The 16,371-nt window shown below is 40.8% G+C and overlaps 1 protein-coding gene across 1 annotated transcript in view; it reads left to right on the top strand.

Annotated features, from left to right (window-relative positions):
- LOC121729591 (DNA topoisomerase 2-binding protein 1) overlaps positions 1–16,371 on the top strand; it is a 29,317-nt gene that overhangs the window by 3,009 nt on the left and 9,937 nt on the right. Inside the window, exons 5-17 of the mRNA XM_042118150.1 lie at positions 498–635; positions 1,625–1,746; positions 2,353–2,528; positions 2,986–3,086; positions 3,493–3,612; positions 3,943–4,016; positions 4,236–4,389; positions 4,784–4,970; positions 5,907–6,020; positions 6,307–6,479; positions 6,856–7,037; positions 7,778–7,977; positions 14,721–14,957. Coding sequence (XP_041974084.1) covers positions 498–635; positions 1,625–1,746; positions 2,353–2,528; positions 2,986–3,086; positions 3,493–3,612; positions 3,943–4,016; positions 4,236–4,389; positions 4,784–4,970; positions 5,907–6,020; positions 6,307–6,479; positions 6,856–7,037; positions 7,778–7,977; positions 14,721–14,957 — 1,978 coding nt within the window. The remainder of the gene's footprint in view (positions 1–497; positions 636–1,624; positions 1,747–2,352; positions 2,529–2,985; positions 3,087–3,492; positions 3,613–3,942; positions 4,017–4,235; positions 4,390–4,783; positions 4,971–5,906; positions 6,021–6,306; positions 6,480–6,855; positions 7,038–7,777; positions 7,978–14,720; positions 14,958–16,371) is intronic.

The following is a 16,371-nucleotide window of genomic DNA, read 5'->3' as shown; positions in this document are numbered from 1 at the left end:
CGGCCAAGTGCGAGTCGGACTCGCACATGAAGGGTTCCGTACCGTTATAGAGCAAAAATAGGCCAAAAATTGTGTTTTTTGTATGGCAGCCCCCCTTAAATTTTTATTTTATTTAAATATTATTACTAACTATTAGAGTACACATATTATAATTAAGGCTTTCGTGAAAATTTCAAGTGCCTACCTGTTGTCATCATTGATACCAAGCAAAAAATTTTTAAAAAATCATGTTTGTTGTAGGGGATTTTTTTTTTAGTATTTTTTGTTATAGCACCAACAGAAATACACAATCTGTGAAAATTTCAACTCTCTAGCTATTACCGTTCTTGAGTTACAGCCTGGAGACAGACGGACAGACATTGAAGTCGCAGTAATAGGGTCCCGTTTTTACCCATTGGGTACGGAACCCTAAAAACAGTTGCATGCTTTAAGATACATGAAAGAGCTTTCTCTCATATTATGACCAGACAAAGCTTAGAAAAGTTAGCCAATTTCAGAAAGCCATTGAGAGAGGTATACCAGTGATGAAGGAAAGTTGGGTGGAAGCAGTGTGGGAGACATCGCTGCGTCTCAATGTGAATGGATCATCAAGCGATTTTGACAAACATAAATTGCCACCATTCGCCAATCTTCAGGTAAGCTCTCTTGTTAACTAAATGCATCACCCCAACATACACACACTCTTGTATGAAGTTGTAGAATACAATGCTCTATGCTGCAGCTGAGGCGCAGCGCAGACGACAGACTATCCGTGACGCACTTTTTAATCCGTGGAAATAGAACCTATGCAATTATATGCAGTAACGCACACGTCTGCGCTGCGCGAGGGAAGATGCGATATTTTTGTTTATTTTAAAGAACTCCATGTAGAATTCTACCACAAGTATATTAAAAAATTAAAACACTGGAATTTACTGGAAGAATGCGGTTTAACATTGTCAATTTAAATTTTGGCGCCAAAACGGATCTATAGTCTGTATGATGTCACTACTGTTTGACAATTATTGACAATCGCCCCACCTGATCGTACCTCTCAAAAAGTTGTCATGCCCCGCGTTCCATTTAGCGTTAAAGACGATCAAAACGCTCAAAACAGGAGGCATTTTGAGCGCTTTGATCGTTTTTAACGCTAAGCGGAACGCGGGGTTAGCAGGTGTGACGTCACTGAACGCTGATTGGTGTTTTGAAATCCGTTCCGTTTCAAGTTACTTTTAATTCGTATTTTTTTGTAAAAAAAACAATTTTTTATAAAATATTAACCTTGCAGTGGCCTTTCTTTTATATTTTTTTAACATTTTAATAGCAAAATTTTCATAAATATTATATTTGCGTTTTGCATGTTTCCTATTGCATAGGTTCTATTTCCACGGACTAAAAAGTGCGTCACGGATAGTCTGTCGTCTGCGGTGCGCCTTTACTACACTGTAGCTAATCCATTATTATAGAATTGTTAGTATTGCATGGTTACTTATGTTTAGAGGAAAGTTATTTTGTCTCTTGGTAGTTTATAGGGCCTTAGCCTGCCTGCCGTACCGTCGCTGGACCGTTTACCGCAAATTTGTGGCTGAGTCCTTAAACTTCGTTCTTTATACTTAGTGTTAAAGTGTGTTTATTATTTTTACAGGTGACAACATCGGGAATAACTAAAAAAGAGAAACAAAACATAATGAAGCTCGTCAATGAAAATGGCGGCGTATTCTGTGGCGCTTTCCAGAGCGAGACAACAGATGTTGTAGTACTGACAAAGTAAGTAATAATGGCGCCAGGTGTAATAAACTCTGATCTGATTATTTTCCTTATAATATTATGGCACAGCTCCTTAACTACTGATCTAATTTTATTGTAAGAGGTATCAAAAGATTCGTAATATTAGAATGATGGACATGGCTTTATGATTTTCCTATTTTGTAGCCAGGTATAGTGTTTATTTCTATTTCTTAGTACATATATCATTTTCTTAAGCCAAATTTAAAATTATAAACACCTTATACAGTAACATTTTTGAGCTAAGCCTTCAAATAAAATGCAGTATTCATTATTACGAAATTCCAATTTACATAATTACATATACTGTACCGTGTAATGGTATGTCAAAGGTTTTTCTATTTGGGATATGGCTGCCCGGTCGAGGAACTGAAAAATTAATCTTATTGAAAAGAAGGTGTGCTGTCTAAAGTTCTGTTAGTTGATTTATGTAAAAAAAAAACAATATCGGAGACGCGACGTCTATGCTCCGATGAAACTAGATTGAAGTGTTCTAATTTAGCTTCATAAGTTGTCAATGCATTCGTTTATATTATTTAATATTTATTCTTTAATTTACTATTACTATTCACATTCAACAACTTCCAGAGAGGGCGTAGGCAGCGAGAAATACAAGGCTGCGCTGGAGTACGGCAAGATGTGCGTGTTGCCCGCGTGGGTGACGGAGTCCGCCGCGCGCGGAGTCTGTCTCCCGCTGGCGAGGTACCGCGTCGCCGGCGCCTCCACCAGCTCCCCGCTGGCGGAGCACCGCCTGCCGGACATGAGTGAGTTATACATGAGTGAGTTATATATGAGTGAGTGTAGTACAGAGTGAGTGAAGTACACGAGTGAATGTAGTTCACGAGTGAGTGAGAGTGAGTAAATATACTAGTTAGAGCCTGTCCACACGGCGCAGTGCGTCGTCGCAACTCGCAACGCACACATGACGGACAGCAGCCCCCGAGACGAAGCGGGAGGGGTCGTTAAAACTGCTTCGTAATAACGCTGCGATGACGCAGCGCACGTGTGGCCGGCTATGCGTCAAACGGCAGCGCTGCATCGACGCAACGCTGACGCAACGCACATGAGTTAGTTGGAGTACATGAGTGAGTTCTATATTAGTAAAGAATTAGTTAATAAACAAGTTGTGTTGAAGGTTCAATAATATATCTATGTATGTACCACCGACCGGCTTACAAAAAGTGACTACTATATTATGTTATACATATCATAATGTTTTAGGTCTAAACTTCTCGCGGATAACAAATGCAAGGCAGCCAAGCAATTATGTGGACGAGAGCAGAACTGTTGACTTGTCGACGATATCTGGAGGGAGGATGAAGGTTTGTATGAATATTGTTATACCAGTAGCCCTAGCGTGGCCACCAGTAGAAATGCGAAAGTATAGACAAACTGTGGACATAAACTAAAGGTGCCGTTCCGATCTTTACCGCGGCCAATCGCGACCGACAAAAATTCAATTAAAATGCCACTTTATGACAGGCTATAGTATATGTAATAAAGTAGGATATTATTTGAATTTTTAGGACTATAGTCTGTCATAAAGTGGCATTTTAATTGAATTTTTCGGAACGGCACCTTAAGTTTATTTCCACAGTTTGTCTATACTTTCGCATTTCTACTGATGGCCATGCTAGGGCTACAGAAGTGTGTAGTACCAAGAGAGAAGACTCTTTTTAGGACAGACTATTTTTTTGTTTATCTGTATTTTAATCACAAATGTTTTAGCTTTCACAAGACACCAAGAGAACATCCGACTCGTCGATGGACAAGGAGATTGTGGAAGAGTTTGAAAAACTCGACATGAGTGATATCAAGAAGGCTGGACCTATTTTCGATGGATTCTGTGTAAGTGGATAAAAGTTAAATTAGATATCTGATATTATAAAATTATATTGAACGTAGTAGCAAAGCCCTACTCTATTCCAGTACCGAAGTTTACACTTTAATTTACTTATATTCCACATGACAAGCGGCTTATTTTCGTTAATCCATGAAGAACTGACTAACGTGAAGAACTAACAAATAATCATATAAACTCCGCATTTTTTTAAATTAGTGTAACTAGATCAAATAACCTTTCAGTTGGTAGCATTATGAAATTTCATAATCTAGCTTATGTTTAATTATTTTTTCAGTTTTGATTATTTTTTTTAGCTCGTGTTTTGATTTGTTTAGATTTGGTTGACCGGCGTAGAGGGGGCGTGGCGAGAGCGCGCGGCGAGCGCGGTGTCTAGATGCGGCGGCGTAAGGTAATATACTTTTAGCGTAGCACTTTACACATTAATAACATCGTATAAAACTTTAACGTAATCTTAACATTATTGTTGATCCTTCTGTAGATCAACAATAATGTTAAAATTCCATCAAACAAACTCAATTTTTAAATTCGGTAAAAAACACGATTGTGTTTTTTAAATAACTTTTTTTGATATTTAATTTTATGCAACAATTATTGTCCTTATTATAAGGTACGACGCTGCGCACGCACGCGTGACGCACGTAGTTGCGGGTTCGCGGGTGGCGGCGGTGAGCGCGCGCGCCGCGGCGCCGCACGCGCCCGTACTGTCCGCCGCGTGGCTCGTACGCAGCGTGCGTGCGGGACGCGTGCTAGACGAGACCGAGGTAAGTTGAAAGGGACTAGAGAAGAAACCTTACGTTTACTTTTTTAAATTCGGAAACTGCACCACGCGAAGACCGATGAACGCTCACCGCGCTAGGCACGAATAACCGGACGGTAAAGTTTCCGAATCCGTGTCGAACGGGAATCGTAATTCTTATAAGATGCTTACTGTTTGCTTCGTTTGATTTTCTGACAGCCGTCGAGAGATAATTTCCGTCAAGCCGTCGAGGAAAACTTTTCAGCAATGGAAATCCTCGCGCTTTGATCATCGATTTTTTACATGTTAAATAATATTATCATAATGTTACATACATATTATGCTATCGAAAACGATGCTCAATAGTTTATTCCAAAACTCGAACATAGCACACGCAAACAACTGAATGACAATTTCAGTACTTAATGGAAGAGGCCGCGCCCATAACGCCTGTAAAGAAGAGGCCGCAAGTGGAGGCGGCGTCGCCGATGAGTCGCCGCAACCTGCAGCTGCTGCGGCCGCCGGAGCCGGTCCCGGTGCCGGAAGTGCCGGATGTGCCGGACGTGCCGGATCCCAGGGACGAGATAGTACACCACTATTTGAGCCGTGAGTATAACAACAGTTAAACAACGAAAAGGAACCGTGTGTTCTCCTTTACCAGCAGCGCCCATTGACATATTCATTTAAAGCCTTGGTGCACTATGTATGTTTTAAATTGTAATTTTCCATCTTTTTAGTAAAAGATGGCCCCGTGCGAGTTTCTTACACCGGTTCTTCTCGTCGGGTTAGTTCCCGAACCGGTGGTAGGCACCTTAGTATCGACGTTCGGAAATGTTTTTGTAAAAAAATTACTCTAGATAAAAAATATTTTGATTTTGATTTTGACTTACTTAAAACATTTATAAGAAACTAGGTGACGCCCGCAACTCCGTTGCGCCAAAATAAATATATCGCGCGGGAATCGTACATTTTTTCGGGATACAAAGGATCCTATGTCCTTTCCCGGGACTCAAAGTATCTCCTTACCAAACTTCAGCAAAATCGGTTCAGCGGTTTGGATGTGAAGAGGTTGTTACTTCTTCAGACAGACATACACTTTGCATTTATAATATTAGTAAGGATTATAATATGTTCGGGCCTTATCACACTGGCGATTTTGAAAGCGACGCGACTGCGCAGCGCACCGCCGCGATGACGCCGCGATTGCGTGGCGTGCTTGCCTTCGGCGTTTTGGACACTCAGCAGTAAAATGGATTCTGACGTCACTCCCTAGACGAGTCTACTATACATAATAATAATCTGTGTAGACGAGTGTACAAAATGGCGTCCACGCCACGCCGCGACGACGCTGTGCTGTCTCGACGTGCACGCCGCACAATCGCGGCGTGTGCGCTGCGCAGTCGCGTCGCTTTCAAATCGCTCGCTAATCGCCAGTGTGATAAGGCACTAAATGTTATCACAGAAGTCACAGATTTAGGACGATTAGAAATAAAATAGAAAAGTTAGAAAGAAAACATTAAACATAAGTTGTGATATTCACAGAGAATGTTCCTGAACCCCGGGAGAAGACCCCGGAGCCGGTTAAGCCTCAGCAGCCTGATGTCACCGAAGATCTAGAAGACGAGCCCACTGAGGAGGTGGAACAGATATTCAGAGGTATCTAATATAAAACTTTATTGCAAGAAAATATAAAAGAAGAATGTTGTTCTGAATGTCCCGAAAGTTGCGGGTCCCAAGAAAGTTTTAGTATGTCTCTCGGGCTCCCTGAGATTACATCGAAGGGTTTTCGTGGTTGGATAACTTTTGGATTGGGTGTAGAATGCCAATACCCGTTTTAAAATAAGTAGCAAATAAAATTTAAATTGTAAAGCAAAGAGCTTTAAATTTTTTATTTATACTGCTCTCTTTTTATTTAATACCAAATCCCACTTTTTTATCTTAGGCATGAAGATCGAAGTCCGCGGCTTAGATGAGGAGTCAGTTAGCGAGATCGGCGCGGAGGTAGCGGCGGCGGGTGGCCAGCTCACACTTGGCCGGGGGGACGCGGGGGGACGAGTGTTGGTCCCCCTCGACTGGCCCAACGCTGATGATGATTGTGTTACTGTGTTCTGGATTGTGAGTTGTATAGTGCTCTCTATGTGAAAGTTCGTAAAATTGTTACAGCATTGTCTTAAAAATCGTGCGTGTTAATAAATAATTGTTGAATTAACTTTAACTTATTATATACTAGCAAAAATTTCTAATAGGCTTTGTAATGTTTAACATAATATTGTATTTAACTGTTTTGACTAAAGCTGATCGCACATTTATCAGCATCGTACGCGCCGAACGCACAGCATACTGCGTAGTACACAAAATGCAGCGCGTACGAAGCGGATGAATGTGCGAGGTTTTACATCATTTCATACAACGAATTCTAAAATGCGGCGCGCTTGGCGACTGCGTGCTGATAGAAAATTTAGTAAATAAAATACAAACATTATCCCTTCAGAAAGACTGTCTCCAACAACAAGAACTACTACCTGTGGAGTACTATCACCGGCCCGTGAAGTTGCCGCAGTGGGAGGGGTCGAGCGGGGCGGGGCCTCTGGCGGGCGTCGTCGCCAGTCTTAGCACGTACAGCGGCGTCGAGCGAGCGTTCCTTGACGAGCTAGCCAAGCTGTTGGGCGCTAAGTGAGTGATATGAGAGTTTTACGTAGAAAATAAAGGGAAGTTCCGACGGTTTATCTTATTGTTACTACCTGCGGAGTACTACCACCGGCCCGTGAAGTTACCGCAGTCGGTGGGGGCGTCGTCGCCAGTCTTAGCACGTACCGCGGCGTCGAGCGAGCGTTTCTTGACGAGCTCGCCAAGCTGTTGGGTGCTAAGTGAGTTATATGACTGTCTTGCATTGTTATTAAGATTGTTTACATTGATTTAAATATTTATATCAATTTAAAACAGAGGAGGGAGGGCGAATTCTATGCTGATTAAAATGTTTACATTATACAAGGTGTAACAAAACAAAGTGATAACTGTGTGTTACATAATATTATGTTCTTTGTAGAGAGTTCACTGTGAAAGTAGCAGCGCTGAAAGACCAGTTTTTTTTCAATGATGTATGTGGAAACTCGTGACGCAGGGGCGCTTGCTTGGATGCTAGATGCCGTTATATCATACATAAATAATATAAGCGGCATATTTGGTATATACTGCTCTCACAAAATATCTTCGGAACTTAATTGATGACGCGATTCAGTCGTTATAAATAATAATAGAGTTTTTTGAGCAAATGCACATTGCTCCCCTGCATTACGGTGTGTCGCTACAGCGAGCTACAGCGTATTTCCGACGTCTTACAAATATAAACATTGCGTCGTCTTCTGAATATTCATTAAGAAAGACCGATTTCTGACGGTTATTGTTTATTCCAGGACGCAGCTCCGCTTCTGTCGTCGCAACACCGCCCAGTCGTCTGCGTCCACCCACCTCATATGTCCGACAGCAGCGGGCGACAAATACTTAGGCGCGGTGAAGTGGGGGCTGCCGGCGGTGCGCGGGGAGTGGCTGACGGCGTGCGCGGCCACCGGCACACGAGTGCCCGAGGGACCGTACCTGATCGGGGACACGAGAGGTGAGTGTGTAAGACGTGGTGATGCGTCCCACGGCGGCGTCAAGCACCTGGGTGCGGTGAAGTGGGGGCTGCCGGCGTTGGGGGGAGACATGAGTGCCCGAGGGACCGTACCTGATCGGGGACACGAGAGGTGAGTGTGTAGGACGAGGTCATATGTCCCACGGTGGTGACAAGCACCTAGTCTTGATCAAGTGTGTGTGTAGGATGTCCCACGGTAGCTGACGATAAGAGTGCCCGAATCGCCGTACTTGATTGGGTTGTATCCAGCTAAATATACCTTTCTAAGTAAATTAAAAATTGAACATACAAAATCAGGAAATGCGTAATGATGCCCCTTCAAATACGCTAAAATAAGTACTTGAAATAAATTAAGAAATTTAAAAAAACCCCCGCCAAACAACTTTAAAAAGTAATGAAATAATATATTTTATTTACTGACGTTTAAATAATTCCGTTTAATTAAAACATAATTCCAAAGTGTAAAGTGATATTTTAGTCCATGATTGTTGTCACGGTGTGTCGGGGGACCGCCAACAGTGTCTTTTGCATTTTTTATCGCCATATCACTGATTGTCTCGATTTGATTCTCTGAAAACTGGTGCCTTACTCCCGAAACTGATATCAACTTGATACGAGTCTGATTTCGATTTCGTTTTTGATGTCATTGTAACGCGTAGGAATTCCAGAACAAAATCGTATCAAAATCGAGATGTTGCCATGGCGTCTTGTCAACGTCGTTATGGCAACGTTGTATTGTTATTTAAAATTATTAGAAGGTTACGAAAAATATGAAATACTAGCTGTTGCCCGCGACTTCGTCCGCGTCAACATAGTATAATAACAAAGATGGATAGACCGCTAACAAATATGAAAGAAGTAAAATATAACCTCCTCCTTTTTGGAAGTCGGTTAAAAAGTAGCCTAAGTTACACCTTACTACATCAGCTATCTACCAAAAAAAGTCCCGGCAAAATAGCTCCAGCCGTTTCAGAGATTAGCCAGAACAAACAGACAGACATACAGACAAAAATTGTAAAAATTGTTGTTTTGGTGTATGTACCTACATACATTCATATGCATGTAGTAAAAAACGTTTCTTTCAATATTACAAACAGACACTCCAATCTATACTAATATTATAAATGCGAAAGTATCTCTGTCTGTCTCGCTTTCACGCCAAAACTACCGAATCGATTGTAATGAAATTTTGTATACAGATAGTCTAAAGCCTGAGAAAGGACATAGGCTAATTTTTTACTGGAAAAAAGGGTTGTAAGGGGGTGAAAATACGAAAATTTGTTCAAATTAAGTTAGTTCCAAAAATTCATACTAGATGGCGCCGTGCGTCTCTTACATCGCGCTAACGCTTGCCCAACATCTTTCTATAAGAGGTGGTATTATCATACATTCGAGTTTCGATTTTTTCCGATTGTTATTTCTTTTTTACGTTATTTAATAAGTCAGTACTTTATATTATATACAGTGACGTAACCTTAAACTTATCAATGATAAATAGTTTATGGGTAAAGTTGTGTAATTGGGGGGCCAAATAAGCTTTAAAATTTGGCATAAAATATAAAGTTTAATTTAAAAAAATGAAATACTATGTGCACACTGCACAGCTGTTTTGATTTAAGGGGTACCAGGGTTTTTTTATAAAAGCTTTTGACACCAATTTTGTTGACATCGCGCTCTATAAACTGAAGTCCACGCGAACGAAGTCGCGGGCAACAGCTAGTTTTATTTATATGTATAGATGTATAGAAGATGTAACATAGATTATGTAATGTTTGTGTTTTTTCGTCATACCATAAAAATACATTTCTTTAGAAACTTTAGATGGATGTGCCCATTTTCTACTTTAGTGGGTTTAAAATGGTTATTTACGTTAAGGAACATCTTGACATTAAACAAATATGTAAATTTCTTTTGTAGTTACACTAAACATTGTCATAATTATACATATTCTAGTATAAAATTTGTAAAATTTGTATCCCTGCATGCCGACATCAAAAGTTAGTTTTTATTTGGAAAATAATGGTCCGTCCGACGCACCTTACTTATTTATACGTGGGAGAGCCATGCTTCGGCACGAATGGGCCGGCTCGACTGGAGAAATACCACGTTCTCACAGAAAACCGGCGTGAAACAGCGCTTGCGCTGTGTTTCGCCGTGTAAGTGAGTTTACCGGAGGCCCAATTCCCTTCCCTATCCTCCCCTATTCCCTTCCCTTCCCATCCCTACCCTCCCCTATTACCCTATTCCCTCTTAAAAAGGCCGGCAACGCACCTGCAGCTCTTCTGATGCTGCGAGTGGCCATGGGCGACGAAAGTTGCTTTCCATTAGGTGACCCGTTTGCTCCTTTCATAAAAAAAAACCTATAAAATATAAATGTTGAGATTCCTGGAAGAAAATCCAGGAATCGCAAAAGGGTACATGCGGGCGAGCCAAGCTAAGCACGATACCAAACTTAAATGGGACCGTATAGCTGTACAGCTCCATTGGCGGTACCATCAATCACATTAAAAAAGCTTGCAGGCGAGCTATATTATTATGTTAAAATAATAATGAATTAATATTTATTATCAACAAAAAATGAAACGACACCATACCAATCGATACCACAGTGACCCTAAAAACGTTTACAACCTAACTCGGCAACAATCGATCTCAATAGTCTATGTCGATGCCTCTGTTGCTACCGTGAAATTTGACGTTTGTACACGATCTGAAAGTCGATTCTCAGACAATTTTATTTGTCGCGAGCACCTAAGATTTCGATTTGGCGAATGTTTCGATGCTGATTAATTCCAAAATGAGCCACAGCCCGATCGTGCGCTAGCATAGCTGTCAGGAATAGCAAAATCCATTGAGGTTGATTAGTTTCAAACCGATCCGCAGCACGATCGTGCGCTATTTTAGATGTCTAAAGCATGTCTAAAGTGTCAAAAACCGTTGAAATCGAAAATCGAAATCGATATCAGTTTCGGGAGTAAGGCCCCTGACCCCTAAACTATTTAAATGTTATGTGAAATCAAACATCTACATTAGCGGTCCCCCGACACACCTTGACAACAATTATGGACTAAAATATCACTTTACACTTAGGAATTATTTTTATCGACTGGGCGATGTGTCGCTTTGTAGATGACGTCGAACTCGTGCGCTGCGCTAACTGTCAACAGTATGGGCACACCGCTAAATTCTGCCGTGACACAAAGCCATGCTGTAAACATTGCGCCGAAGGTCATAGCTCGGATAGCTGCCCAAAAAAAGATAAAGACGACTTTAAGCCGGTCTGCGGTAGTTGTTTGCGATATAAAAAACCGACCGACCACCCCACAGGCTCTCCAGATTGTCCTACGTATAAGTCTAAAATGGAGCAACTTATTTTAACGACTCGGTATGGATAGTTTGAATATAGGACAGTTAAACCTTCACAATAATAAGCACGCAACGATAGAATTAGAAAAGTTGGTTTCCGATTACAATTTAGACTTGGTGCTCGTACAGGAGCAATATCAACTTGCGTCGCTACGGTCGAAGATAGTACAAATGAATAACGTAGCTCGCGCGGGTATTTACACACCTCAGTCTAGATTTTCAGTCACGGCCTTAACTAACTAACCTTTCGACGTCGCACTGTGCGGTAGCCGAGGTATCATGTCCTCAGTTTAGACTTTACGTTGTTAGCTGCTATTTTCAGTACTCGGATTCCGTCCCCATTTACATCAACTTCGCCGCGTATTACAATCTCTCGCGGGTAATAAAATTATTATTGGCGCCGACGTCAATGCATCCTCGCCCTTATGGCAGGCACGGCCAGCTTAGGTACACTGACCGCGACCGACGTACCGCTGTAGAAGACTTTATTGCGGAGTTTAACCTCCATATTCATGTTACACCCTATGTTATTTCGTTAGGGTAACTTGAATGAGTGTTCATAAATAAAATCCTTTTGCTAACTGGATTACGTTTATTACGCAAGCGACCATTCGGGTTGCTGCACCAAGAACACTATAAATAAAATAAATAAATAAAATATCTTTTTATTCAAAATGGGTATCATGATACACTTTTTGAAAGTCGAACGAAGAAACTACGTTGCCTACCACCGGTTCGGGAACTACCCCGCCGAGAAGAACCGGCGTAAGAAACTCGCACGGGGCCATCTTTTGCAAAAAAAAAATGGAAAATTACAATGTTATGGCTTACAGCTATGTAACAAAATTAAAAGAAAAGTAATACTAATGTTTAGTTCACATGTTTGTTCACTACATGCATATTATAATATATCGATGTGATCATGTGTCGTTCCCCGCTGTCGGAAAGCGGGGAACGACACATGATCACATCGATATATTATAATATAAATTGTGTCCCCACATTCACAACACCCCCGATGCACCACCTACCTATAGTAGCCCAACGGGCGAATCGTCGATTGACGTCACGCTATCTAGCGCGTACGTCCAGATTAGGAATTGGCGTGTCCTTCCCGATGCGTCATGTAGTGATCACCGCTTACTGGTGTACGAGTTTTCTCGTGCGGTCCCGAGTGATACCGTAGTCAATTCTAATGACTATAAATACAATGTTAAGAACGGCGATTGGAAATCACATCGATATTAATATAAATTGTGTCCCCACATTCACAACACCCCCGATGCACCACCTACCTATAGTAGCCCAACGGGCGAATCGTCGATTGACGTCACGCTATCTAGCGCGTACGTCCAGATTAGGAATTGGCGTGTCCTTCCCGATGCGTCTTGTAGTGATCACCGCTTACTGGTGTACGAGTTTTCTCGTGCGGTCCCGAGTGATACCGTAGTCAATTCTAATGACTATAAATACAATGTTAAGAACGGCGATTGGAAATTATTCCGCTCCCTCATTACCGCTCATGCCGGAGACTTCACTCGGCCGGATTTAAACGTCAATGAGTGCGCGGAAATTATGTCAAACACATTTGTTTACTGTGCCGATGTAGCCTTGGGTCGTAGACCTCTTAAAAAAGATCACAACTGTAAATGGTGGAACAGTAAACTTCTTAATCTTCGTCGGGAATTTAGAAGGGCCAGGCGCAAAATTAATAATCTTCGTAAATCTGGCCACGACCGTTCGCATGATAATTACATAATTAGTTTAAATAACCTACGCATTTCAAGGTCACGTTATCGCGCTACCGTTATACATTAGCGAAAAATAATATGCTGAAGAACGCCGCGAATAGACTGAAGAAAGAGGGTCCCTGGTCCTCTTTATATCACGAGCTTAATCCCAGTAGTAGTAATGAGCTAAACTTTTTCTCAAATATTAAAATTAACAACTCTTACACCTGTAGTTTAGAGGAAACGGCGAATGCATATCTAAACGTTCTCATCCCAGACGACGAGCCCTCCTTGGATGATGAACACCATCGCGACATTAGGAGTAGAATGTTAGACCCTATTCATACACCGGTCTCAGATTTACCAACCCCGGAGGAGTTTATTAAAATAGTAAACCTTTTAAAGCCTATAAAAAAATCTGCGGGCGAGGATAAAATATCGAATATTATGATAAAGCAAGCGTGTTTAGCGGCCAATTCATCGATTCTATATGTTTACAACAGATGTATCGCAGAAGGTATATTTCCAAAAATTTGGCGTTCCGGTTGCATAAAATTAATACCTAAAGCGGGAAACAAACCTCCTGACGACCCAAAATCTTACCGTCCGATAACGTTACTGCCTTGCTTAGGTAAATTACTAGAACGTCTCATCGTACCTCGCCTGCTACCCGGTGGCCCTGAATTAAATAGCCATCAGTTCGGTTTCACCGCTGGGAAATCGACTGTGGACGCGGCGTTAGAAGTAAGAAAAATAGTTAATTTGTCGGAAACTAAATACGTGGTCGCTATTTCATTAGATATTTCCGGGGCCTTCGACCATGCCTGGTGGCCGATGGTGCTATTAAAACTAAAAAATCGAGGGTGTTACTGCAATATTTATTCTATAATACATTCTTACTTTTCTAACGGTCAAACTAAGCTTCGTCTAGGACATTGTACACATGTCAAAGATTTAACGTGCGGCTGCCCTCAAGGATCGGTAATTTCGCCTAAATTATGGAACATCGGATTCGACGATTTGTTAAGTCTTCCACTTCCACCGCTTTGTATACTAGTTGGTTACGCCGGTGACGGGTTTCTTATCGTTCAAGCAAACTCGCGTTCCGAAATTGAGTCTAAAGCCAACAGTAGTCTTAATTTAATATCTGACTGGGGTAAGCGTAATCGTCTGAAATTCGCCGCGCAATAAACTTACCAAATTCTTTTAAAAGGTTCCCTTATATCTTCCCCTAGCATTAAACATGACAATATTAACGTTAAACGCAAACAGTCACTCTGTTATCTTGGTTTTTACTTAGGAAATAAATGTACATTTTTAGAACATATAATTCAAATTAGTGAGAAAGCGAAACGCAACTTTTACTCCTTTACCAAAATATCTACGTCGACATATCAAAATCGGCCCACCCGTTTGGATGCTACGATGCCACAGACAGACAGACAGACACGTCAAACTTATAACACCCCTCTTTTTTGTCGGGGGTTAATAATATAGTGTAAACGTACACAGCGATACAAGTTAACAATCAACTTAAGAATCTTGTAATATCGTACTCAACTCAAAAAAGTTTGAAATACGAATTAGCTGTCTCTAATATTAATTATTATTTATTATGTATGATTGCAGCGCCTCCATTGCCGCCAACAAAAGAAGACCCCGAAATAACTTTAGACAAGGACGTCTCGGAGAAAGACAAGGACAAGACAACAAAAGACATCACATCGAAAGACAAGGAAAATGTTATTCAAGACAAGGATGGCATGATGAAAGACAAGGAGAACGCTATGCAGCCTCCGCTTCGTGCTGCGCCGCGCTCCTCCGCGGCCAGCAGAGAGCACACGCCTAAAGGCAAGATGAGTAATGGTAAGTTACTGAACAAAATGTCTTTAAAATTGCAACCTAATAATAAATATTATTAAATACTTTAGCTTTACCTGTGTAGGACACTACGAATAATAAAACCTAAGGAAAAGTGACTCCGTCAAAAAGCATGCTCCACAGTACTTGTCAAAAAAGTGTACCTTAGGTACACATTTCAATACATTTGCAATATTTAGGCACAGTATAGCAATATTAGTCCCTACAGTAACGAAGCGCCTTTGACGTCGCACGATGCCGCCACCGATGACAGGTACCGAGCAGATATACCAGGGTTGCCACGAAACGGGAAATAGAATAAAAATAAAATATTGTGCTTGTAATGCAAATGTTATCATTTAATCTGTTTAATCAGCGTGTTATATTTACATATTTATTTATTTTAAAAACTTTATGCACATATAGGTACAAAGGTGGACTTAATGCCGTATGGCATTATCTACCAGTCAACCTTTGGGCGATACAAGGACATAGTTGTATAGGTGCCAGTCGAGTTGAAAGAGGAAAAGACAGAAAAAAATAATAAATATATATTATACTTATAAAATATATATTATTGTATAATATTATACTATACTTATAATATACATATTATCACACATAAAATTATATATAAATAAAACCAGTAACCATACGTTATATATTATTATATAATAACTATATTATAATAATATATATAGTTGATCAATGATGATGCTAAAAATATTATAAATATTAATTTATGCCATAAATTATGAAAACTAAGAGTCTGCCAACTGTTTCAAGTAAAACTCACGTACCCTGCGCTTAAAAGTATCTCTGGTTTTTGACACCCTGATTTCCGGAGGAAGAGCGTTCCAGAGGAGAATAACCTGGATATTAAAAGAAGAGTGGACGAAACTTGACTTGTAAGAAGAGCAACTTAAAATCTGATTTGAAGTGGATCGGAGGTTTTTATCGTGCCTGCTGCAACGGTATTGAAAGTGAGGGGCGATATATTCGGGAGTATGGAGATGATGCAGCAGTGAATATAGCACACACAGTGCCTGCACAGAGCGGCGCTGACGTACTGGTAACCAGTGTAGCTTGGAGCGATACGAAGAAACATGGTCGTATTTTCGAAGGTTGAATATGAATCGGAGGCAATTATTAAACAATCGGTCGAGTTTATCGAGTTTTTCGGCATTAAGATCTAAACAGCACACGTCACCATAGTTAATTATAGGAAAGATAAGGGACTGGACCAGCAAGGTCTTGACCGGAGTGGAAAGGAAATTTTTGAGCCGGTAGATGAATCGTACATATTATGTCGCACTGCCAGATATTTACGTGAAACTTAATTTTTAGATGATTTTAGCTCTCTATTTAAAAAATTAATTAACCCATCAAGCATAAGCTCACCGGTGAGCGAGACACAATA

The sequence above is a fragment of the Aricia agestis genome, chromosome 8 (assembly GCF_905147365.1).
Source record: "Aricia agestis chromosome 8, ilAriAges1.1, whole genome shotgun sequence".
Taxonomy (NCBI): domain Eukaryota; kingdom Metazoa; phylum Arthropoda; class Insecta; order Lepidoptera; family Lycaenidae; genus Aricia; species Aricia agestis.
This window is presented reverse-complemented; position numbering and strand designations above follow the sequence as displayed.